Raw genomic sequence first — 26,558 nt, forward strand, 5'->3', positions numbered from 1 at the left:
CTTCCACTGGTATATAATTGACAAAAACTGCAGCCCATCATACTAAATGATCCTTTTAGTACGTCCCCAAAAAAATAACAGTTCGTTGAAATTAACGTTGAAGGGCTAAGAAAAACAAAATTCACAAGTTATTCAACAAAACGTAGCTTTGGCATCCGCCTCTATCCGTGCAAGGAAATATATATTTCAAGGGGAAATAAATGCACTTGCAAACACACAACGTTGCATCACATTAAAGTTAGTTACAGGCGGAACGAGTTCCGCGGTAATCGGGAACAACTACCGAACAAACTTAAACGACCGCGAAAAGATGAAAGATACTAGAAATAAAAGAAGCACTACAAGGGCCGTCACGCAGGAAATTAAACTTGTGGAACTGGTAGAAAGACTAAGTAGGTATGTTCCTAGCACGACACCAGTTACGAGTAACTGTGGCGGCCATGTTGAGGTGTACTTTTCCCAGTAAGCTAAACACATATATTTTTGGTGGTTATTAAAATATGAATAAAGTAATGAAATAATAGTGATTTATTTCAGATAACGTTTGCTCACTATTCTAATAAAGCACTGGGAAACACGAATATAACCACATGTCCAAATATGATCGTTGGATCCGGTAGCAATTATTTGAGAATACAGTTAGCTCGTATAAAATGTGAATTTTTTTTTACTTTTCTTCCGGAATTAAAGCAGTGCACAGTGAGAAATCTTGCACTACATGTTATTTCCCTTCCGCCTAGTCCCATTACTTTGACGCAAGCTAGCATGACTGCAACGCCAACGCTTGGCCCACGGTGGACTCAGTGTGATGTTCCAAGCAGTGAGTGTCGTTGAGAAGAGGATCTCTGGACTGCCAGCGCTGAGAGATCATGAAGGGCAGGTTCAGTACTATCGACATCAGAGCTGTCATCGCGGAGCTCAATGACAGGTACAGAGAAAACTGAATGCAGGTGGCATCGTCTTGAAATGGCTCTGTAGTGTCTATTCGAAAGAGCAGGAGTGTTCATTGCGAGCCGCGATAATCAGTAGAAGTCAGAGTCTTACCTGCCCCAACGTAAGCAGAGGAAGAAAATGATCATAGCCTTCAAGACCCATTAGAAGCATCAGTTTTGTTATGTCTTCCCTGCCTCCGAACCAGTGGAGTGCTCAGGTGGGAATTAAGTAAAGAAAGATGCCGGTACTAGAAGCTAACTAAGACTTGTGAATCTGCTGTGGTCCCCAAAATTATAGAAACTGTAGCATGAACCACCAAAATAAACTTTAAACTATATCACAGACCCTAAGGAGATCTTTGTAACCAACAACATAGTAGGGCATTTTTGTGTTTTCGTTAAAACACTGGGAGCATTTTCGGAGTTGTAGTCTTGGTTCCCTCCCGTTCATACAATTGATTTAACACACCTGAATACTATGATCTGTAAAAGAAAAGCCCAGAAATGGAACATTGCACTATGTGCCCAGTGGAGTCAGAGAAGAAATGTCATAAGCTGCAAAATAAGATTGTACTGTGTTTGATGATTTATAGTTACTGAGCCACAAAATGTTTATATCAGAATTGCTGTCCAGCTAGAGGTCTCATGTTTCCCACCTTAACGCCTATAACTTTAATTCATCCGTAGGCTTGCCGTTCAAAAATCACTTGATGTAATTGGTAAATCCTTAACGTTTGTCCTCCTTGGGGCGGCTTGGTTACGGCTTTGGGCACCGACCCTGTTCCATTACATTACATTGTTAATTACACGATTGCTGATATACTTCACCCTGGGCGAACTACTTTTTTTTGCGCTCCGTGGCTGCCATGGCACTCAGAATGTGAACTGAAACCAATTTGTGATTTGCTTAGTACACATTCTTTGCAGCAGGCACATTAACCCTGTGCGCTACCACTAGACAAAAGTACGTTCTCTTGGCTACCATGGTGCTCACAACACCCAGAGCGCAAACTCGATCTGCGGTATAATTTTTACATTATATGCACTCCGATCTGCTTAGTACATGTTCTTTGCAGCAGGCATATTAACCCTGTGAGCTACCTTATAATGACTCTAAGCTTCCACTAGACAAAAGTATGTTTTCTCTCCAGAAAGAACATAAATTGACAGAGTTATTTTGACATTTTTACATTACATGTACTTTGCCTAGTACACGTGCTTTGCAGCAGACATATTAACCCTGTGTACTACCTTATGATGACTCCAAGCTTCCACTAGACAAAAATAAGTTCTCTCTCTAGAAAGAACCCTAAATCGCCAGAGTTATTTTGGCATTTTTAGATTACATGTACTTTGTGATTTGCCTAGTATACTTTATTTGCAGCAGGCACATTAGCCCTGTGCACTACCTTATGATGACTCCAAGCTTACACTAGACAAATGTACATTGTCTTGGCTGTAATGGCGCTCACAGCGCTCAGCAGGAACTCTATAGGTTGTATCATTTTTACATTATATGCACTCTGATCTGCTTAGTACACGTTCTTTGCAACAGGGATATTAACCCTGTGTGCTGCCTTATGAAGACTCCAAACTTCCACTAAACAAAAGTACGTTCTCTCTCCAGAAAGACCATAAATTGGCAGAATTTTTTGACATTTTCACATTACATGCACTTTGTGATTTGCCTAGTACATGTTCTTTGCAGCAGGCACATTAACACTGTGCGCTACCTTATAGTGACTCTAAGCTTCCACTAGAAAAAAAGTATGTTCTCTGTCCAGAAAGAACCTAAATCGCCAGAGTTATTTTAACATTTTTACGTTACATGCACTTTGTGATTTGCCTAGTACACGTTCTGTGCAGCAGACACATTAACCCTGTGCTCTACCTTATGATGACTCCAAGCTTCCACTAGGCAAAAGTACATTCGCTTGGCTGCCATGGCGGTCAGAGCGCTAACTTGATCGGCAGTATCGTTTTTACATCATATGCACTCTGATCTGCTTAGTACATGTTCTTTGCAGCAGGCATATTAACTCTCTGCGGTACCTTATGATGTCTCTAAGCTTCCATGAGACAAATGTATATTCTCTCTCCAGAAAGAACATAAATCGCCAGAGTTATTTTGACATGTTTACATTACATGCACTTTGTGATGTGCCTAGTACATGTTATTTGTAGCAGGCACATTAACCCTGTGAGCTACCTTATGATGACTCCAAGCTTCCACTAGACAAAACTGCGTTCTCTCTCCACAAAGAACCTAAATCGCCAGAGTTATTTTGACATTTTTACATTACATGCACTTTTTGATTTGCTAGTACACGTTCTTTGCCGAAGGCACAATAGCCCTGTGCGCTACCTTATGATGACTCTAAGCTTCCACTAGACAAAAGTACGTTCTCTTGGCTGCCATGGCCATCACAGCACTCAGAGCGCGCACTCGATCGTTGGTATTGTTTTCACATTATATGCACTCTGATATTCTTAGTACACGTTCTTTGCAGCAGGAATATTAACCATGTGCTCTATCTACCTTATGATGACTCAAAGCTTCCACTAGACTAAAGTACATTCTCTCTCCAGAAAGAACATGAATCGCCAGAGTTTTTTTTTTGGACACTTTTACTTTATTTGCACTTTGTTATTTGCCTAGCACACGTTCTTTGCAGCAGGCCCATTAACCCTCTGCGCTATCGTATAATGAGGTTAAGCTTCCACTAGCCAAAAGTACATTCTCTCTTCAGAAAGAATACTAACCCTCTACACTACCTAATAATGAGTCCAAACTTCAACTAGACAAAAGTGCATTCTCTCCCCAAAAAGAACATTAATCGCCAGAGTTATTTTGCCATTTTTACATTATGTGCACTCTAATCTTCTTAGTACATGTTCTTTGCAGCACACATATTCATTCTGGGCCTTGTGTTTTATTTTTATAACGGGATACGAGCTGGAAACCAACTCTTGGAGTAGTATTAGTAGAGTTGTCGAGATCCCTAGTTCGATGCATGATTCGCTCTTTTAGTTTATGTTTCAGCTTTGCATTCTGGGACTTGTAGTTTTATTTTTATAATGTGATAAAAGCTGCAAATACAAAGCAGGAACCTCACTAGATGAACTACACACATTTGAGTCAGTGAAACTTGAACTGTGTGTGCGTGTATTAATAAAACCAACCTTGAAGAGAGTTTACAGTTGCAGGGATGTGGAATTCCTATCACCCGACGCCCGGGACATCTTGTTTGGGGTCCAGGGCAACAAGTTTTTAGGTTTACTTTGTCCTTGAGACAAGTAGGCCTAACCCTCTGCAGCACAAACCCTTTGGCTGCCTGTTTACAGAGAGTGGAACTCTGCAGTTGAGGTAATGTGTTTCCAAAAGATAATGCTGTTCGAACTTGTATTTATGGTTCATTATTTGAAAGCCTTCATTATTAGGGTGAGTGCTGTAAATAAATGTTTTAAGGTCACACTTCACTACTGACGTTGGTTCCAGTACAAAAACAAAACATGTATACACATGTTTGAAAACTTTAGGCTATGAGGCTAAGTATAATGCTCCCAGAATGCTCTGATTAGATGCAAATGAAGTGTCATTTAGTAAAATGTGTTGATGCATGCTAGTATTTCCCAAAAATATTTCTAATGGAAAATCAGTGTAACCATTTTCAACACTAATATGGGAAGCATGAAAATAAACAAACACTGACAAAGCCAACTGATCTGACATATTTTTATTAGTCTTTTAGGTTCATCAATGCGTGTCTTGTTTTGACATGGCTTTTGTAACACTTTATTGTTGTGGGAGCTACCAGGCACTCAACATTGTAACAAACACTGGCAAAAAAAAAAACATACACTGTATATAAAAGCATACGTTGCCACCAGTGGCATAATAAAGGCCCCGCAGCCGCCCTCCAGGGAGCCCCTTCAGCACAGCACCTGTCCTGAGTGAGTCTGGAGAGGGGGCTCCTCCATGTTGTTTGCAAAGGGGCACCCTCCAGTTTCGTTACTGATTGCCACTGTAGTTCCTGACACTGAACAAAACTACTTTGTGTGCCAATATGCTCCTTGTGGAAGAGCAGAATGCAATCACTCACAGTAAAGCCAGTCAAAAGACAGAAATAGAAGTTTTTATTAAACAAAATGTCTATGTTAACACTAGACCTAATTAGGGACCAAGACCCACATGTAGATAGCTTTTTGCATGTCACAAACAGCGACTTTCGCTGTTTGCGACGTGCAAAAAGCACATTGCGATGCACAAACCCAGTTTTGCGATTCAGTAACCTGGTTACTGAATCGCAAAACAGGTTTGCGACTCGCAATTAGGAAGGGGTGTTCCCTTCCTAATTGTGACTCGCAGTGCAATGTAGGATTGTTTTGTGACCGCGAACGCAGGCGCAAATCAATCGCAGTTTGCACCCATTTGAAATGGGTGCTAACTTTTGCAAAAGGGAAGGGGTCCCCACGGGACCCCTTCCCCATTGTGAATGTCACTGTAAACATTTTTTCAGAGCAGGCAGTGGTCCTGCGGACCACTGCCTGCTCTAAAAAAAAAAATGAAACGAAAACGTTTAATTTTTCGTTTTTGTAATGCATCTTGTTTTCCTTTAAGGAAGCAGTCACAGACATGGTGGTCTGCTGTCTCCAGCAGGCCACCATCCCTGTGAGGGGCGCTATTCGCAAGGGGGTCGCAAATTGCGACCCACCTCATGATTATTCACTAGGTGGGTATTTGCGAAGCCCTTGCGAATCACAGATGGTGTCAGGGACACCATCCTACATTTGGGATTTGCGACTCGCAAATTGCAAGTCGCTCTGACTCGCAATTTGCGGGTCGCAAATCTGAACCTACCTACATGTGGCCCCAAATTCAGAAAGTCACAAAAGTGCACCCATGGTATATGTCGTACCCCTATAAAATATTTGTGAACTGTATTTTAGCATGGCTAAATACACATGTGTAGATTTGCTCATGTGAAAATCTATTGAACATCTGCAAGTTCATTTTCCCCCCGGCCACTTTCTTCCCAACTCTGGAAGAAGTTCTAATTCTGCCATTGTCAGGAGTAAATGTCCAACCTTTCTTATTATGGGAAAATATTAGAGAGCAGCTGGTGAAAATCTTTAAAACATGCAGGTTAGTAGGTTTGCAGACTCAAAGGCATTCCAGCCTGGAACTATTGCTTACTGCTTCCTCCAGCCCCAGTATGCAGATCTGCAAAAAGGTAGCAAAATAAGGAAATTGCTACAGTAGGGATTGAAACTGCAAGTATTCAAGCCCTATTATGGTAGTAGCCCTGGCATAATCAAAGAGGCTATTATCAGAGCTCTTACATAATGAGATTGCTGCCATAATTTGTCGCCACACTACATGGCACCAAAGGGACAAGTAGATCGTTTTACAGGACAAGTAGATTTGAGAAGCAACCTGTCCCCTGGACAAGTAGATATTTTAATAAATTCCACACCCCTGCAGTTGATTATGCTACATAGTGGTCAATATTTTATAACTAATATTTCAGTTCAAGACTGACTGAGGGTCATTAATATCATGTGAGGTGGCTCTCCTAAAGTGTGTGAAAAATCATGGGCATTTTGTTCGACTCCCCATAATGCAGTAAAGGGACAATGATCCAGTAAGCATGCATACTTAGAGTACAATTATTCATTCATTGCCCCGCAGGCAATGTCACCTGTACCAACTGCAAAGTAAATATGTTTAGCACCTGGGAGTAGTTTGTGTTTTAAGGGCCTTGTTTAAAAAAATATTCCAGTAGGCCTACTAGCCCTTTAGTTATATGCAGGGCCACTGGAATCATGTGGCAGAAAGGGCCAAAATATGTAGCAGGACTGACCAATTAATGTGGCAAAAAAGACCACTTATGCATTTGCAATGCCAATAGCTCCAACCCAAGTAAATACGAAACCTATTGCATTGCAAATGCTTGTTAGTTCTTGCCTAGAACACAACTCAAGCTATCCAGTTGCTAAATATCTTTTGTGGATTTACCGTAGACGTCCAGCCCACTCATTGCTTACCATTCCTTGGCCTTATTGTCACTCTTATTTCCTTGCTTCTTATTCAGTGTTTTTTCTTCTCTTCTTGTGTTTGTCCCTCCCATGGAGTATAGCCTCTTTACCATCCTTTTGATTGGTTGAATTGCTTCTTTCCAGTGTTCATTTTTAGAGAACCACTTTTCACATTCAGTTCTTCATGACAGTGCATGTGTTTTTTTGCTCTCTTTCCCGCTCTCGAATATCACAACTCCCCTCACTGTTTTGCTCCCCACTCCTCCCATCTTACCTATAAAAGCAAAACAGTGATATTTTTGCTGAGGTATGGCTAGAACGCAGACTGGAAGGATTTTTTTTTGTTTTATGTTGTGCATTCCACATATTACATGAAAGCACGGGTTTTGGCACACAAAGGCTTTTATGACTTCGGGGTAGGGTCATCAGCTGAAATCAGTCAGCTGGCGTCTGAGGCAGAAAGTGTATCTACCCTGACATTTCTTGTATCTACTCCCTGGTCTGCTTCTGAATACCAAGTGGTCGAATCTTGTGGCAAGAAAATTAGGGCTTGGCAAGTATTTCCTTTTACATTCTGACACTTCTTATTTTTCAACTTCTGCTCAGAGTTTCCTGAGTGAAAAGTATTTGAAACATAAACCATGCTATTTATAAAGATTAAAAAGCAAAGAATTCAATGTGCAGTTTTGAAATACAAAAACATGTTTGCTTCTCCGCCAATATTTTGAAAGGTAGTTGACTTTTACTTTTATTATGCAATAGTTTTACAGACAAACATTAGCAAGACCTATTTGCTTTGCCAACTCATGTTGTTTTTTCAGTCTGTTATTTGTAGACTGAAAAAAAAACTATAAAAAAATGCAGAGTGGAAGCCATATCTTTGAAGAAAGTAACTTCCCCAAAAAACAAAAGGTTCTATTGTTTTCAGAGGCTGATATGTTATACCAAACAGCTCACAAGTCCTAAAAAAAGAAGTGAGCCGGGGGGGCTAACCAAAGTTAGGCAGTTTGCAGTTGACATCATGGCACCTGATATCATAACGTGTGACATCGCACTTACCATCACAACTCATGACCTCACAGGAAGTGGCATCAGATTTTAACACCTCAGACATATGTTTAGCAGTTCTATCACAACCCCATTTGAGAGCATTGCAAGATTTAACAAGTGATGTTTTGCATTGAGGTTGTGCCAAAAAAGTTACGCAACCCTGACAAAATCTGAGCCTCAATTTATACATTTATTTCTTAAAAACTCTGCAAGAAAGAAATTGGCAGCAAGTAAAAACGTGGCAGTAAATCAGTTATGCTTAATTAGTTGCAAAGTCTGTATTTTAAAATATCTTATGGGGTCAAAGCAGCTGCTGCAGAGAGCTTTGTGTGTCCAGTAAATCTCAGGGAATAATAATAATGGTAAAATAACTCTGGATGTTAACACATTTGCCGGAGAGATCTATACTTTGCTTAATCCCAGTTTTGACTCAAGGTAGCATTGAGGGTTAATGTGTCTCCTGCAAAGCACATCATGTAATATGCAGATGACAGATTTTTATTTCATCTAGATAGATAAGTGGGTTACTGCTTTTAACATACAGATTCTTTCGTAACTTGCAGTTCACAGGTTGTAATCCTTATATCATAGCAGAGGGAGCTATGAAGGATATGTGACTCCTACACCTTCCAGCTCTCACTATAGTATGTAACCCATCATGTAGAATGATTTACACACATATCATTTATTGTCAGTGTATCATTTTATGTATGCTGTAAAGCGTTCAGATACCCTGCATTGGGATGAGTAGTGCTATAAAAGAAACAAAGCAAATAAGTGGTATTTGATTTGTTATTTGTGTAAATACTGAGACAGACCAACAAATAAGACATTCTTACGGTGCATGAATATCTTATATATACAGGGACTGAACAAAGTGAAAACCTTGCATCTCTTAAATACCTGTGAACTGATAACAAGCTGTGTGCCTTTATGTCCTCCATTACAGCTAATGGTAAGACTTCAGGCAGCTCCAGCCAGGATAATAAAAAAAAAACACGGCCTCGATGTCGACATTTGTCCTGGACCAGCAGGAGTTTAAAATAAGAAAGAACTCTCCTGCACATTGCTGCTCAGAACAAACGAAAGCATACTATATGCAGGTGCTGCTGAAAGTGTCTTGCTACACTAGGACAAATTCACCATATTTTACTGGGTCCCAGCTTTTTGGCAGGGCAGACGGTAATCACGCTGTGAAAAGAGTGGGTGGACGACTTCCACCCGCATGTACCCCTGATTTGTACCCTCATACCAAATATAATTATAACACATGCTCTGTATGACACTGTAGAACAAACAGCATGGGGGCCTAACAAAAAAGCTTTTTTGGGTGGTGGAGGTAAGCAACAGTTCTCAACTGAATCTGGTGTCCTTGGGTCTAAGATCTCCTACGAGAGAAGGCTTATTCATGGAAGGACGTCAGCCATAGAGGTACAACATATCCAGTTCACTATGAAATGTCTGCCATGTGCCCTAGTTTTTTGGGGGAGTGGCTGGTTTCAAAGAAAAATGGTTCAGTTGGTTGAGCATAGGTGGATGAGAATATGCCTAAAATGTCCCCAAAATCAAGATCCTTTGTGGGGATTCTCTTATGAGTCTTTGTTTCAAGTGTTACAGACTCATTAGGGTTCCACTCGTAATTGTCCAGGTCTCTGCGAACAAATAAAGGGGAGACAATTTACTGTTCCAGGTAGTTTAGGGCATCAGCATTCTGGAAGTAAGAGTATTCGTGCTGGATTTGGACAAGCTCCCAGAGCACACTAGTTCATTAGGAAGCACCTTTTTGTTACACATGTGCAGAAAATTGCATGTCGAATGACTTGCGAATAGCATCTGAAGTGAAGATGATCCTATGTTTTCTGGGGCTATTCAGGTCCCATAATAAGTTGTAGTGAAGTGCAGATGTTTGTGTGACTAAGGACAGGGAGATTAAAGTGGGCGAGAGAGGGAGATGCAAGCAGGAGAAATACCATAGAAATTCAGAACAGGGGAGCCGGAGATAAGAAATTGAAGGGAGAGGAAGAACATAGGAAGTAGGTAGAAGGAGAACAGAGGGCCTCCAGATAAGAAGATGACAAAAGGAACACAGGTAGGAACTGGAAGAGATACTAAAAGCAGGCAATATATGGTTGACAGTAGGAGGAACAAAGTGGGACTTAATGGGAGCAAGAGAGCTAATTGGACATCGGAGCAGAAGAGGAAAGGCTTAGACAAATGGGAATTAGGTGGGTAGGCTAAGAAATGGGATTGAACAAGCGGGAAGTAAGAGAGGGCACAGGGTCTTAACACAACTTTAAAGTGCAATATGGTAACCCTATATTGGTTGGAGGGGTTTTTCAGGTAGCTACAGCAATTTGGACATGTATGGCATAGGGTGAAGAAGAAAACCAAAACAGTTTTTCCTCTTGGGCTGGAAACCGGTTGGTGCAGGATCTTACATAGACGGAAATAGTTTAGGATGTGCCGTGATGATGCAGGCTCACTATACTTGGAGCATAAAATGCTTTCTGCAAAGCTACAACAGTGCTGATGTTACAGAGATTTTTGGTGTCGATTTTGCCACTAGAATACAAGGCCCCTGTCACTACTGGGTGTCTCTCATAACTTTTTTCATTGTCCTTCTGGACAGGTCACAACAACAGTGTTTCTTAAAATCTTAGACTTGTTCCATCAGACTCATGGTAAACAGAAACACAGTTACCTAGCCAGGTCTGCATTTTTGTGGGCTAGCGAAACAGAGCTGCTTCTTCTTGAAGACCAGTTGCTTGAGTGGACCAGCATACATTCTCCTTTGAGGAGTACTGGCACAAAGCTCCTGGGGCATTCGAAGTGTAAGCAACCTTCAAGTTTGAAATGCCAGTCTACACCAAGTGAGCTCGTCTTCTCAGTAATTCATCGCTGGCTTTTGTATGGTAGTTAGGGGGGCGAATACTAAGTGGTCTGTATGTATTGCAGGGAAAGGAGGAATAGATTTTGTTGATTAGATCACTCCATTACTAGGCACCCAGAACATGTGTGGAGAAAAGAGGTCAGGTACTGTTATTTAGCACAGATTTTGGCTTGACTGAAAATGGATTTCATAGGCCAACTAGACATAACTGTGATCTGTGAACAAAGTTCATGGAGTGGCAGTACATACAAAATTGGTGTATTAGTTGAAGTGGGTGACTACTCACCTGTATTGCTTTTGTTCAAACTAAGAGAAAACAATGCAAAAGAATGCACCACTCTTAATCTGAGTAATACATGTATTAAGGCACTTCCCAGATATCAAATTAAAGGCCCACAAATATATGAAAATAAGCATATAACTCAAATGAAGTAAAACGTGTGTATATGCAAGAATAATCACAGCAGTTGAGCAAACGCAGAAAGAAACATGCAGTGCATCAACAGTGTATATATACATAAGCTAAATAATGAAGATTTAAAATGCATCACTAATGGGGTTTTCTTCATCATCCTTGCCAGCCAGACTGGAGAACCCTTGATCAGCCAAGACAGGAGACCCAACTGGGATCACAAGTTAGATCCTGGGCAGCACGTCTGCTCCGCAGACTTCGTGACAAGGTGCTCCATCTTTTATCCCTTAAAACAAGCACAAAGAAAGATTTCTAGAAAACCCCCTCCCTCTGTTAAGAAATTAAACACTGGCTGTACTTCGCCTATGTCAAAAACATGCAAGAGAGCTGGCCAGGCTCCCCATGCTTATTTTTGGATCAGCATCCAATGAAAGAAAGCGCTGCGTAGAAAGGCAAACTTCCAGTGTATGTTCAAAAGAGCACCAGAGGCACCGAAACACGGGCTGCACACTATGTAAAACCGGTCTGAATGATAGAGACCAGTCACACTCCAATTGCTCCAGGAGTGTTGCTCCAAAATACTGCATCATGCGTTGACGACACAGCTGCACTGATGGGAGCGCTTTCATTACTCCTTGTTGCGGCGGGACAGCCATTGCACATGAAAAGTAGCAACGGCAGTACTCCAGCTATTATAGCCAAAGTTATTGGAAATCACCCGAAAATACTGGAGAAAATTGAGTGAATGGCTGATGGTATTAAACCGAATATAGAGGAGAAGGTGTGAATGAAACCAGAACCAACAGCCTTAAAGGAGGTGAATTGTAGAGTGGAAATAGGCAGATTAATGACCCAGTATATTAACCACTCCGCAGATGGTATTTCAGCCACAGTAAAAGGCAACTTTTCTAATTTCTTGATGTTTAGCATGACATAAGTCACTTCTTTCTTAGCCATTAGAGGTTGTTGTTGTTGCGTCAAATTAAAAGAAGAAAATATTTCCCTTGCGCTGACAGGTTGCCAGGGAACGCGACCCGCCTTCAGTGTTTGAAGTGTCCAACCCAACTGCATGATGGACCTTAGCTGACTCTGTCCATGGTGTAAAGAAGACATATCTGTTTGTATAATGTCTATAGCAGAAGAGACTATGGCCCTCTTTACGACATTAGCGGTAAAAGCCGCTTACCGCCGTGCAGAAGACCGCCAACACACCGCCACGGCCGTGGAATTCCACCACAGCTATTATGACCCACATTTCGGAATCCGCCAAAATTCAGACACCCACACAAGTCCGCCACACCAAACGTCAGTGATAAACTGGCGAAAACAAAACCTCCACCGTCACGCCAACAGAAAACGCCCACACTATCATGACACACGAATCCACGTGGCGGTCTTTCAACCGCGGTATTCCATTGGCGGTACACACCACTGCGCTCAAAATACACACACTCTTACAAAACACAGCCACATTGGACAATTCGAAATACACACACCTGGTACACATACACACACCACTCCCACACACCCATTACAATATAAAACACACACCCACATCACCCACAAACCCCTACGACAAAAAATTCCAAAAGAAGGCCAGAGAGAGACAGCACCAGCAAGAACAACAGCATCCACAGGCACACAACACCATCACCCACAGAACTTCCACGCACCTCACACAACACACCACTACATATCAGCACACTTATCACCACACACTCCACCCCACACATCACCTACACCACCCCATGGCATGGCAAAGACACCCCAGGTTCTCGGAGGAGGAGCTCAGTGTCACAGTGGAGGAAATCGTCCGGGTAGAGCCACAGCTATTCGGATCACGGGTGCAGCACACCTCAATAGCAAGGAAGATGGAGCTATGGCGAAGAATAGTGTACAGGGTCAACGCAGTGGGACAGCACCCAAGAAATCGGGAGGAAAACAGGAAGAGGTGGAACGACCTACGGGGGAAGGTGCGTTCCGTGGTCTCAAGACACCACCTGGCGGTTTAGCGGACTGGTGGCAGACCCCCACAACTAACAACATGGGAGGAGCGGGTCTTGGCGATTCTGCATCCTGAGGGCCTCTCAGGAGTAGGTGGAGGAATGGACTCTGGTCCCAACATCACAAACCACCCATCCCAACACCAAGCCCTGCATGCAACAACAAAGCATGGACACACATCCCTAAAGCATGCCCACTGCACATACCCATACAACCACCTAAACCATCATCACACAAGGTCCCACACAGGAATGCAAGCACCGGGGTACACGATCACCCACCCATTGCAAACCATGACGCACACAGATGTAATAACCATCCTTTTATACACCTGAAGGACCACTACCCAACGTCACCGGACAGGAGGGTCCACACATGTCCAGACCACCAACAGAAGAGGCCCACAGTGATGACAGCACCTCTGTCCAACTGGATCTAGATGACCAGCCTGGCCCATCGGGGACCTCAGGACAGTCGGTTCCCCTCACCCAGTCACAGGCCACCACAGACCTTCCCCCTCTGGAAACACCAGCACAGCACCCACCCAGCAGGCCCATACCTCCGTTCCCAGGACACATCAATCAGCTGTGTGTCCACCACTACAGGGAACCCAGGATAACCCACCACCCCAACAACAACAGGGACCTGGGGGCAGTGGGCACACGGTCCAGGGGACGGAGGCCCAGGAACACAGGGGAACTGGGAGGGCTGCTGTGCGACAGGGGGAGGACAGGCCAAGGGAACCCACTCTCCACGAGGCCCTCTCCTCCATCATGGGAGCCTACCACCACTCCTAGGAGATGATGGCAACGGTACTGGCCAAGTTTCAGTAGACCCAGTGCCAACAGGAGAAACAGTATAAGGGCTTCAGGGAGCAACTCAAAACCATCAGCACCACCCTGGGCACCATCGTAGGGGTGCTGAAGGAAGTACTCAACACCAGGAGGGACACTGTGTCACTACAAGGGGCCCCTGACACTAGCATGGACGATGAACTGCCCACCACCTCCGCCGGCGCTAGTGGACAGGACGCCCCGCCACAGGACCACCACACCAGTACCCCACCCCCTGCAGAGGGAGAACCACCCCGCAAATGGTCCCTGAGAACCAGGACAAAGACAGAACGATGCCAAGACCCCCGCCAAGAAATGAGACCACCCTGATTGTCATCCTACTGTCCCACTTTGTCACCCTGTCCATACTTAAACTGTCCCAGCTCCACTTCCTATGCCTATATGGGCAATGCACATGCAAGACTAATAGAATGGACTCTGCCATGGACATTCCTCCGCCATCACCCATCACCATTTCACTACCCCCTCCAATATTGAGCACTTAAAAAACCACACTTAAAGCACAAAATAATCTGGAGTCTGTTTGTGATTTCGAAATAGTGTATTAGCAATTAGAGTGACAAAATGCTCTTTCGATTGTAATGTCAACATACCTATGTCACACAGCTCTAGTCCATGAGGAATCTAAGCAGATGTCACACATTGGGACCCACATCTGTGAAATCGTAAGGGAAAGTGACAACTCAGTGACCATACACTGGGCGAAAAGGACAGACAGTAGAGAGGTAGTAGTGTTAAAGTACATGTAGTAGGCAGGTCTGTACTCTTACCTGTGTCTCACTGGAAATATTGCTGGATCACTGAGTCCCTGTTGTTCATGTCTTCTTCCTCTGCTTCCTCGTCTTCACTGTCCACAGGCTCCACAGCTGCCACAATACCGCCATCTGGACCATCCTCCTGCAGAAAAGGCACCTGTCGTTGCAAAGCCAAGTTGTGAAGCATACAGCAGGTCACGATGATCTGGCACACCTTCTTTGGTGAGTAGAATAGGGATCCACCTGTCATATGGAGGCACCTGAACCTGGCCTTCAGGAGGCCGAAGGTCCGCTCGATCACCCTCCTAGTTCGCCCATGGGCCTCATTGTAGCGTTCCTCTGCCCTTGTCCTGGGATTCCTCACTGGGGTCAGTAGCCATGACAGGTTGGGGTAACCAGAGTCACCTGCAAATGGTGAGGGACAACTGTTAGACATGCACTAACCTGGAGGGATATCCCCAGACCCAGACAACCATTCCCACTGACTTGCTTCCAGGTGCTCACCTAATAGCCACACACAGTGCCTCTGGAGTTGACCCATCACATAAGGGATGCTGCTATTCTGCAGGATGTAGGCGTCATGCACTGAGCCAGGGAACATGGCATTCACATGGGAGATGTACTGGTCTGCCAAACATACCATCTGTACATTCATCGAATGATAACTCTTCCGGTTTCTGTACACCTGTTCACTCCTGTGAGGGGGGACCAAAGCCATATGGGTCCCATCAGTGGCACCTATGATGTTGGGGATGTGTCCCAGGGCATAGAAATCACCTTTCACTGTAGGCAAATCCACCACCTGAGGAAAAACGATGTAGCTCTGCATGTGTTTCAGAAGGGCAGACAACACTCTGGACAATACGTTGGAAAACATAGGCTGGGACATCCCTGATGCTATGGCCACTGTTGTTTGAAAAGACCCACTTGCAAGGAAATGGAGCACTGACAGCACCTGCACTTGAGGGGGGGATTCCTGTGGGATGGCGGATTGCTGACATCAGGTCTGGCTCCAACTGGGTACACAGTTCTTGGATTGTGGCACGGTCAAGCCTGTATGTGATAATTACATGTCGCTCCTCCATTGTTGACAGATCCACCAACCGTCGGTACACCGGAGGATGCCGCCATCTCCTCACATGTCCCAGCGGACGGTGCCTATGAAGGACAACAGCGAGCACAGAGTCAAACAACTCAGGTACGTACCCACAGTTTACACAGAACACCATTCATACACAAAAGATTACCTGTATGTGTGTAGAGTCTGGGCCTAGGTATGTGTGATGCAGTTGAAAATGAAGCCATGTGGGCGCCTGAAATGGCGGCTGCCTGACCTGTAAAGTGGGACAATGGGATGTGAGGTAACTGCGCTGGCGTTGTACACCGTTGCGGTAGGCGGTCGCAGTCCGCGGCGCAATACTGCATTGGTTAACATTGGACCCTATGGGTCCCAGGAGCCAATGACGATGTACGCCGGCGTTGACGGTACGCACCGCCGCGGACGTGACCGCCATTTTCTATCTGTTCAATCACTCGATACCTGATCTTCGACAGGAGAGGACCTACACTGCAAGTGCTGCTGTGACCTCGGTCTGGAAGAGACAATGGCTTGAGTGTCTGGGGAAAGGGCCCCTGCTTTCACATCGGAGGAGTTCGAGAAGCTTGTGGATGGGGTCCTCCCCCAGTACACGCTACTCTACAGTCCTCCAGACAAACAGGTAAGTACACAGGGAGCATGTTGTATGGGCTATGCATGTGTGTAGAGGGCTGGATGTAAGAAGGAAGGGGGAGAGTGCTGCGTGCATGAAAGACATGGCAAGGGTAGGGATGGGGGCCAATCAGTTTGACGGTGCAGTTGGTAATAACTTCTCTTTTTCCCCTGTACATTTCATGTAGGTCAGCGCCCACCAGAAAAAAGATATTTGGCGTGCCATCGCCAAGGACGTCCGGACCCTGGGGGTCTACCACAGACGGAGCACACACTGCCGTAAAAAATGGGAGGACATTCGCCGCTGGAGCAAGAAGACAGCGGAGGCTCAGCTGGGGATGGCCTCCCAACGTGGGAGGGGTGCCCGTCGCACCATGACCCCCCCGATGTTCAGGATCCTGGCGGTGGCCTACCCAGAGTTGGATGGGCGCTTGAGGGCATCACAGCAGCCACAAGGGGGTGAGTACACTCTCATTCTGCTGACTTTGCGTGCAGTGGAGGTGTCTGGGTGGGGGAGGTGGGCTGTGGGTTTCCCTAGGCCAGGGCGAGTTCCGTAGGCAAGGCCCCTCCGTAAGGCAGGCCATGTGGCACCCCACCCCACCTCTGTAGAGTGCCAAGTACACCTAGTCATGCCCCTGTGTCAGCTATGTGTGCAGATGTCGTCCATAGCCTTGTAGGCCATTCCCCAGGAATTGAACAGTGGACCCCAAGAGCGCAGCGTAGTGCAGGGGGCTTCTGTGTCTGTCGTGTCCGCCAACGGTAGCGGTAATGCATGCACTCAACATGTCTTTCTTCTGTCGTCCCCCCCTTTTTGTGGACTCCCGTTTCTTGTGTGAATTAGCATCATCAGGCGGAGAAGCATTGGCACCGGAGCACGAGGGAGCTGCATCCCACATGGCCCTGGAGGGCGAGACTACGGACTCAGAGTTCACCAGTGGGATGGAGGGCGAGGGGAGCTCCACGGCGGGGACAGGAGCTGACACCAGCGACACGGACTCGTCCTCTGATGGGAGCTCCCTTGTGGTGGCGGCAACATCTGTGCCCCCGCATCTACAGGTACAGCCGCCACCCCCCCCCTACCAGCACCGCCCTCCCAGAAGCCCCTCAGCCTTTGCCCCGTGCCCACTCACCCAGGAGGGTGGGCATCACCTTCGCCCCAGGCACCTCAGGCCCTGCCCCAGTCACCTCTGCTGCCCTCAGTGAGGAGGCCATTGACCTCCTCAGGTCCCTCACTGTTGGGCAGTCTACCATTTTGAATGCCATCCAGGGTGTAGAGAGGCAGTTGCAACAAACAAATGCATTCCTGGATGGCATTCATTCTGGTCAGGCGGCCCTTCAGGGAGCTTTTCAGACTCTGGCCTCAGCAGTGATGGCAGCCATTGCCCCCGTCTCTAGCCTCCCCCCTCCAACTTCCTCCACCCAGACCCAATCCCCTGTACCTCAGCCTATCCCAAGCACACCTACAGACCAGCATGCACACACGTCAACACACAAGGGAAGCTCTGGCAAACATAAGCACCACACATCCCACAGGCACTCACGCAAGCATCACACACATGCAGACACTCCAACATCCACTGCCTCCATTGTGTCCCCCTCCTCCTCCCTCCCAGTCTCGTCTACACTCACACCTGCATGCACTACCTCTACAGCCATTACATCCCTCTCCAGCACACCCACCACCACACCCCGCTCACGTGCAGTCACCACCCCCACTACCATTCACACGTCCCCTGTGTCCTCTCCCAGTGTGTTTGTGACGCCCCCTCCCACGATACACAAACGCAGGCACACACCCACCCAACAGCCATCCACCTCACGACAGCCTCCATCGCATGCACATTCACCCAAAGTCAGCAAACGTACACCTCCTACAACCACCACTTCTTCCTCCACTCCCATACCCCCTCCAGCTACCCGTCCCAGTGTGCCCAAAAAACTTTTCCTGCCCACCCTTGACCTCTTTCCCACACCTCCCCCACCCCGTCCGTCTCCTAGGTCCCGAACTAGCACCTCAGGGACCTGTAGTCACCAGAATCTGGAGTGCACCGTCCACCAGGGCAGCCAGTGTGGCACGGAGCCACAGCACAGACAGTCCCCCACCTGTGAAGCATCAGAAGTTGGCCAGTGCCCGGCGGGAGAGGGGGAAGACTCCAGCCACCGAAGCTGCTCCCAGGGGAGTGTGGAGTCAGCTGTGACACCTTCCAAGGTGGGGAAGGGCCACAAGAAACCCTGCAAGTCTGGGAAGAGCAGCACGGCGGAGAAGACCGCCATCATCCCCGATGCCCCGGAGCCCACCTCCAGCACAAGCCCAGCTGCCCAGGACAGGACCGCCAGCACTAGCCCACCTGCCCAGGAGGCCACCGCCAGCACCAGCCCACCTGCCCAGGAGGCCACCGCCAGCACCAGCCCACCTGCCCAGGAGGCCACCGCCAGCACCAGCCCACCTGCCCAGGAGGCCACCGCCAGCACCAGCCCACCTGCCCAGGAGGCCACCGCCAGCACTAGCCCCGCTGGGCCATGAAGGACCGCCAGCAAAAGCCCTGCTGGGCCATGAAGGACCGCCAGCAGCTGAGACCCTGCAATGGAGACCGCCGTCTCGAGCACCGCTGCACAGGGCACCGCCGTGTCAAGCACCGCTGCACAGGGCACCGCTGCACAGGGCACCGCCGTCTCAAGCACCGCTGCACAGGGCACCGCCAACTCAAGCACCGCTGAGCAGGGCACCGCCAACTCAAGCACCGCTGAACAGTGCACCACCATCTCAAGCACCGCTGAACAGGGCACCACCATCTCAAGCACCGCTGAACAGGGCACCACCATCTCAAGCACCGCTGAACAGGGCACCGCCATCTCAAGCACCGCTGGCCCATGAGCGGCAAGGGCACTGACGCAACTGAGTCCGTCACGGGGTGAATGATGCACTCTGGGCACCATGCCGCCGTCTCAAGCACCGCTGCACAGGGCACCGCCGTGTGAAGCACCGCTGCACAGGGCACCGCTGCACAGGGCACCGCCGTCTCAAGCACCGCTGCACAGGGCACCGCCAACTCAAGCACCGCTGCACAGGGCACCGCCAACTCAAGCACCGCTGAGCAGGGCACCGCCAACTCATGCACCGCTGAACAGTGCACAACCATCTCAAGCACCGCTGAACAGGGCACCACCATCTCAAGCACCGCTGAACAGGGCACCGCCATCTCAAGCACCGCTGGCCCATGAGCGGCAAGGGTACTGACGCAACTGAGTCCGTCACGGGGTGAATGATGCACTCTGGGCACCATGCCCCCTCCAGAACCAGTGGAGACTGTCATCCACTACCTCTGTCCTTAGCAGGATGAAGCACTCTGGGCACCATGCCCCCTCCAGAACCAGTGGAGAAAAGCATCCACTACCTCTGTCCTTAGCAGGATGAAGCACTCTGGGCACCATGCCCCCTCCAGAACCAGTGGAGACTGTTATCCACTTGTGAGACTGTGGCTTTGCACTCCCCAGGACATGTCAGTGGACAACCCACCCACTGTAGAGACTTGAGAGACTGTGGCTTTGCACTCCCCAGGATTGAACAGTGGGCAAACCACCCACTGTAGAGCCTTGATAGACTGTGGCTTTGCACTCCCCAGGATTGCACAGTGGGCAAATCACCCACTGTAGAGACTTGAGTGACTGTGGCTTTGTACTCCCCAGGATTGCACAGTGGGCAAACCACCCACTGTAGAGACTTGAGAGACTGTGGCTTTGCACTCCCCAGGATTGCACAGTGGGCAAACCACCCACTGGAGAGACTTGAGAGACTGTGGCTTTGCACTCCCCAGGATGGAATAGTGGGCATGTGGCCCCCTCGTGGATTTGGCGTTGTGCGCTCAAGCGGCTGAGGTGCCCCCTCTTTCCCTCCCCCTGAGGTGCCTGTTTAATTACTCTCTGATACCCCTGCAGTGTTCTCTCCGTCATGGTCGGGTATCTTGTGTGGGCCTCGCCCATACCGTGTGGTCCCAGTGTTCCACGAACTTTCTTAGTGCACTACCTGGACTTTTATGCTTGGTATATATTTTGTCAATGGTGTATATATATGTTTCTGCCTACTTGCTTTTAATATATTACAATGGTTACACTCATTTTCTATTCTCTTTGCATTCTTCCGGTGGGTTTGGGGGGTGTAACTGATGTATTGATATGCATTAGTGTTTGTGTTGTAGTGGGTGAGGGTGGGGGTGTTGCGTGTGTGTGTCCCTGTTTTTTGCCTCCCCCCCCCCCCCCTGTGTCGTAGGTGCAGTACTCACCGTGGTCTTCGCCGCCGGCGTTCGTGCTCCTGGTAGAGGAGCAGGAAGACTATTGCAGGTAGAATTTGGAGTTCCAGGTCCATGGCGTCCTTGTTCCTCGTGAGGTGTGTATAGGTGAGCGTTTTTCCTTCGGGATTCCTGTTTCCGCCGTGTTTTTATCCGCGGTGAATCCGCCCCGGAAAAGGTGGCGGATTGGCCTGTCATAATAGTGTGGGCGGTACATTGTCTCCCGTCTGTCTGTTGGCGGTGACCGCTGCGCTGTTTGTTTGTACCGCCGTGGCGGTCGGAGTGTTAAAGTGGCTGTCTTTGTTGGCGGTTTCCGCCACGGTCGTAATTGCTAATTTTTTACCGCCGGCCTGTTGGCGGTCTTACCGCCGCTTTAACACCGACCGCCAGGGTTGTAATGACCACCTATGTTATTTAAGGTGTATATCCGGTTGGGCAGGGTATTAATCCCATTATCTACAACAGCTAATGCCTTTTTTTAAATTTTCCTGGTCGATTTGCCTTAACCGGGCAGCAGCTTCTTGTTGTGAAAGCTTCCAAATTTCATTATATACTTCATATAGGAAGCGTTTTCTGCATTGTTTTCTGGGGCCTAACAGGAAGACCTGTAAGTCAGAGTTATTAGACAGGAGACTGAGGTGTTCTCTAACCGCATCTAGTGAAGAATTATTTAACCATTGCTGGCTTAGTTTACCTACACTGTATGTCGTTACTGTACCTGCATGTTCGGACGATATATAGCGAGGGTCCGGCCTACTTGTTCTAAACCCCCCTGAGGAGTTAATAAAACGTTTGTGACACCCATTGGTATCTATTGGCCACAATAACCACCCTCCAGGACGTGTCAATGAAACATTAAATGTGCCATTCTGGACCCATTCATTGAGCTGATATTTAGTTGCATTTATATATTTTTGCCATTTATAAAATTTTGCAGGGGCAGGTATACTGGGCGTGTTTAATTCTTTGATCTTTGCTAAGCCTAAACAACTTGTTTGTTGTTACGTTTCATTTAAAAATATAATTTGAATAGGTATCAGGCATACTCTAAATAAAGCCTCCTTCCCCCATATTTGCCAATGTCTAGTTCCCCACACACTTTTAAAGTCAATCGACTTCAGCCAATATTCATAGCCATATATAGTCAACCGGGAAACAAAGGAATCAGAGTATATAAATTTTGTATTTGTCAATAATATGCGTATGTTTTCTGTGGCAATTTAAAATAATATGACTCAGCATTTTTAACATAATTCCCAGAAAAATATGTAAACTTTTCAGCATACGTTTTAGAACTCACTTGTGGGGGAGTTGTACAATGTTCCCATTTTGTATAATTAAAAACAGTATTTGGGCTGCTGGCTCTGTGGATGAAATGGTGCCCATAATAATTATAGCAAAACATATCACACTAATTCTCTTTAGATTGATCAACATCTTCATTTTCAACTACAGTAAAATACTGCAATTCAGTCGTCATAGAATCAACATCCCAATCATCAGAAACAACTCCGGGTATTATTATATCGTTCATTGAAAGTTTAAACACATATGGTATTTGAAAGACCTCCGTAGGGCCGTATATATCAAAAGTTACTTTATCCCAAACAATCCCATCAGGAATTGGAATAGCGGAAATGTTCACAAAGGACAACTCTCTGCGGACCTTGTGAGAAGAATAATGTGGTGTTAAGAACTCATCCACCAGTTCAACTGTTAATTGTTCAGGAAGAAAGTGACCATGTATTAGCAAAAAGAAAGTGATGACAAACCCAATCTAAAACAGGAAGGCTGGTACAGTCAAAGAAAGCCACAGATAGTTCCATGGAAGAATGAAATAAGTTACTTTAAGCCAGTTTATCAGCTTACGTGTTTTTGATAGTTCTGAAGTCGAAGAGGCGAATGAGTCTGAGACGTCATCATTGATGTCGGCAAAATATCCAGAAGCAGTTTGTGCAAAAACTGGAGCCATCTTAATTGGTGGAGTTGGTGTTTCTCATGGTGGCACTTAGTAAATAGCACCATCCGTATGCGTCTAAGTTGTATCAAATCATTCAATTATTTCTGTATTATTTGTTGTTAGTGGAACCAATGCAAGACAATATTCCACTCTCCCCAAGCTCGGAGAGGTATCAGTGTTGCTGCTTACAACTTGTAGAGGAACTTCTTGACCAGTAGTGAGAGAGATTCAGGAACTACTGGCTGTTCCTTTTGGTCGGCTGTGCAGGATCAGCCACATGGTGTAGTTTGACATTGTCGATGGAGACAAAGCAATTTTCTTTGGCACCTGCCAACGGTGGTAGAATGACAGTTCTGGTACAGTGGATTCCCAAGACTGAGACTGGTGCACGATAATATGGACCAAATTCATTTTTCACAGGAACCTTTTCACGTACTAGATCCCCCACTCTAGGAATCCAGCCGGTAGGCGTTACAGGTACATCCTTAATTCCTGTGGAGGCAGCACTGGCAGAAGAATTGTCGTCACGGAACTGTAATTCCTGTAAGACAGGGACGTGTTCATTTATGTCAAAAGGTGTTTCTGCCGCCTCCACGCCAGGACCATCAAGATCTGGAACATACATTTGAGTTCCAAACAGGCACTCATATGAAGTACGACCCCTCAGGGATCTTCTAGGCAGATTAAGTGCTCTCTGGACTCCATACAGATGATTAAGCCAACTACGACTCCTACCTAAGACTGGCTTTTAAGGATTGCTTTAGATCACGGTTTAATCGCTCCACAACACTATTACCCTCGGGATGAAATGGAGACGAGTACTGGAGTTGGACCCCCAGCTAGGCCATGGCGTCCCTAAATGCCCTTGAAGGGAATGCAGGGCCCTGGTCCGAGTGGAAAGCCGTAACTGCAAATGTACTGATAAAGACTCGCAAATCTTTAATAACAGTTCGAGCGCCAGCCGAGCGTTGTGGCCACATGCATAGAAATCTGGAGCAAGAGTCAACAGCGACTAGGATGTATTTATATGCACTGTCCGGTGTTAGGGGACCACAATGGTCCAAGTACACACATTGTAAAGGTTTTTTGGAAATTAAGAGGGGTGTCTGCTGTGGGTTCTTAGCGATGGAAACTTTAATTTGTTGGCAGATGTCACAACAAAGGACATACTGTTTGACCTCTTTATACAGGCCTGGCCACCAATATTGGGCTTGTAACAATTATATTGTTGCGGCCACACCAGCATGAGCAGATGCTACCCCTTTGTGCGCTGCTTTAATCAACTCTGGTCTTATATCTTTGTTGGGAATATCTCGTACCCCTACGCCTGGTATCTTAACTTCAGCGTTCAGGCAGCCTCCCATTCAGGAGGAATATTTAGCAGGAAATGTTTTCAGATAGGGCGTACCAACAGCCGTAGCTTTCACGGCAGCCCATATGTCTGTGTCCGGTTTCATACTTAAACGTGTTACTGCAGCAACAGCAGCCGTAGCTACTGCTGACTTTGCGGCTTCATCAGCCAGTGTATTCCAAGCCATGTGTATTCCAATGCACTGGTGCCCAAGTGTATGTACAACATAGACATTTGGTAGCGTTTCCTTCAGATCCGCTACTTTCCCCCACAGAAGTCTGTGTTTAATTGTGTTGCCTTTAGAATCTCTGAACCCATTCTGGCGCCAGTAATACAGGTATTCATTGAAGGACTGGGCACAATAGTACGAATTACAAACAATCAGCGTTGGCTGTGCAGGATCCGTATGTTCCAGTACCATCACCAGAGCTTTCAGCTCTGCTAATTGTGCTGTGCAATTCCCTAGGGCAGTGGTTCCCAACCTGTGGTCTGGGGACCCCTGGGGGTCCACGTCGCCTCATCAGGGGGTCCACAACTGCTTAGAAAATTAAATAATAATATATTTGGTTCCCAGCTTTCATTTATGACTAAGCCGGGGTCCCTGGATTCCAATAATTATTCAGTGGGGGTCCCCGGGTTCCAATAATGATAAAGTGGAGGTCCACAGAAGTCAAAAGGTTGGGAACCACTGCCCTAGGGTTTGTGTAAATGTATGTAGGGGACAATTTATTGTCCTCCATATAGCCGCTTACGACTGCGCAAGATGCAGAGTATTGATGCTTTGTGCCAGTTGCAGGTTGTGCAGAGCCATCGGTGTACAGGACTCTAAGATATTGTTCAACAGGCAGTATGTTTACTGGAACTGGGTATTGTAATTTGTATTGCAAGAATTCTTGAGTTTTTAACTTTGGGCTGTCAAAGACGTGGCCCATTGTTTCGAACGTGGATGTAATGCTTTAGCATTAGGAACGCTGGCTCTTGTGACAGCCTCTAGGGCTGGATTGGAGAAACGACAGTGATGTGTTTTCCCTGGGCTAGAGGTCTTTCTTTAATGGCAGCCATCTGAACTGCAGTGAGAATTTACTCAGTGGGAGCAAAGCGTTGTTCTGGTGCTGAGTACAAATGTGATTTGTATGCAATTGGGACGGTCTCACCCTCATTAAATGTCACATAGGTGAAACCAATGGCACCAGCAATTACTCTGATGACCCAGTGGGTTTTGTTGTCCCTCGTGTGTAAATGTTGTGCTGCAAACATGTCTGTCTGCAGGTCTCGGAGAATGCGTTTGTTTTCAATTGTCTAAAATTTACTGGAAAAGTCAGGACGTATTAAGTCATATAAAGGGTTTATGCATGATGCATAGTCAGGAATGTAAGTTCTGCCAAAATTTAGGAAACCCAATAAAGATTGGAGTTTTTTGATCGGATTTGGAGGTTGTAGTTGTGAGCATTTTTTTAAGAATTGTGGCGCTAGGCTCTTTCCTTCACTCGATAGCTCATATCCCATAAACAGGATGCTGAGGAAGGCTATTTTTTATTTTTTTTATTTGAATTTGTACCCAAATTCAGCAAATCCCACCACAATGCGGGATACCCGTCTTAAATGTTGTAGTAATTCTTCATCTGTGAAATAGATATCATCTATATAGGGCAATGCTTCAGGATCAAAGTCATGCAAAATTGCCTTCACACAAGCTGTGAACAGTCCTGGGCTGTTCTTGTACCCCTGGGGTAAACGACAGAGAGCCTATTGCGCTGAAACTTGTTGTCTCTACTCTCAGGCGCTATATTCTGGCAGAAGAAACCATTAGAAATGTCTAATGTTGTTTTGTATTTTTTACGCACTATGTTGTTCATTAGTGCTGTGCTATGTGAGTTTTGTATAGCATATGTGCGTGTATGACCATTTAAATGCCTGTAGTCTAAGACTATTCTGTATGAATGGTCCGGTTTAGCTACTGCGAATAAAGGATTATTCACTGGTACTCTAGTTGTGTGAGTATTTCTCTCACGGATGCTTTTGCATCATGTTTTATTTGATATTGAGGTTGAGGTTTGGGTTGATTTTTAATAGGTATTACGTGGGAGGATGATTCTTTATCCCATCCTATGTGGTTGCGATATAATGTGGGTGCCTGCACCAATGCCCAATCGATGGCGTAGGATTCAGTGAGTTCCTCCAGAACAAGGGACGAAAAAGAAATGGGCAGGTACGGACAAATTCTGGTGGCCAATCTTGTTCAGCCAGTGAAACATCATATATATTTACTACACGATCCCAAAAGATTGCGTCTATTGTGCGTTCAATGTCTCCTTCT

The 26,558-nt window shown here is 46.3% G+C and overlaps 1 protein-coding gene across 1 annotated transcript in view; it reads left to right on the forward strand.

The window, feature by feature from the left end:
* The first annotated feature begins 747 nt into the window (after positions 1 to 747).
* NEMF (nuclear export mediator factor) overlaps positions 748 to 26,558 on the forward strand; it is a 273,128-nt gene continuing 247,317 nt past the window's right edge. The window contains exon 1 of the mRNA XM_069208695.1: positions 748 to 928. Coding sequence (XP_069064796.1) covers positions 870 to 928 — 59 coding nt within the window. The 5' untranslated portion in view covers positions 748 to 869. The remainder of the gene's footprint in view (positions 929 to 26,558) is intronic.

The sequence above is a fragment of the Pleurodeles waltl genome, chromosome 9 (genome assembly GCF_031143425.1).
Source record: "Pleurodeles waltl isolate 20211129_DDA chromosome 9, aPleWal1.hap1.20221129, whole genome shotgun sequence".
NCBI classification, from domain to species: Eukaryota; Metazoa; Chordata; class Amphibia; order Caudata; family Salamandridae; genus Pleurodeles; species Pleurodeles waltl.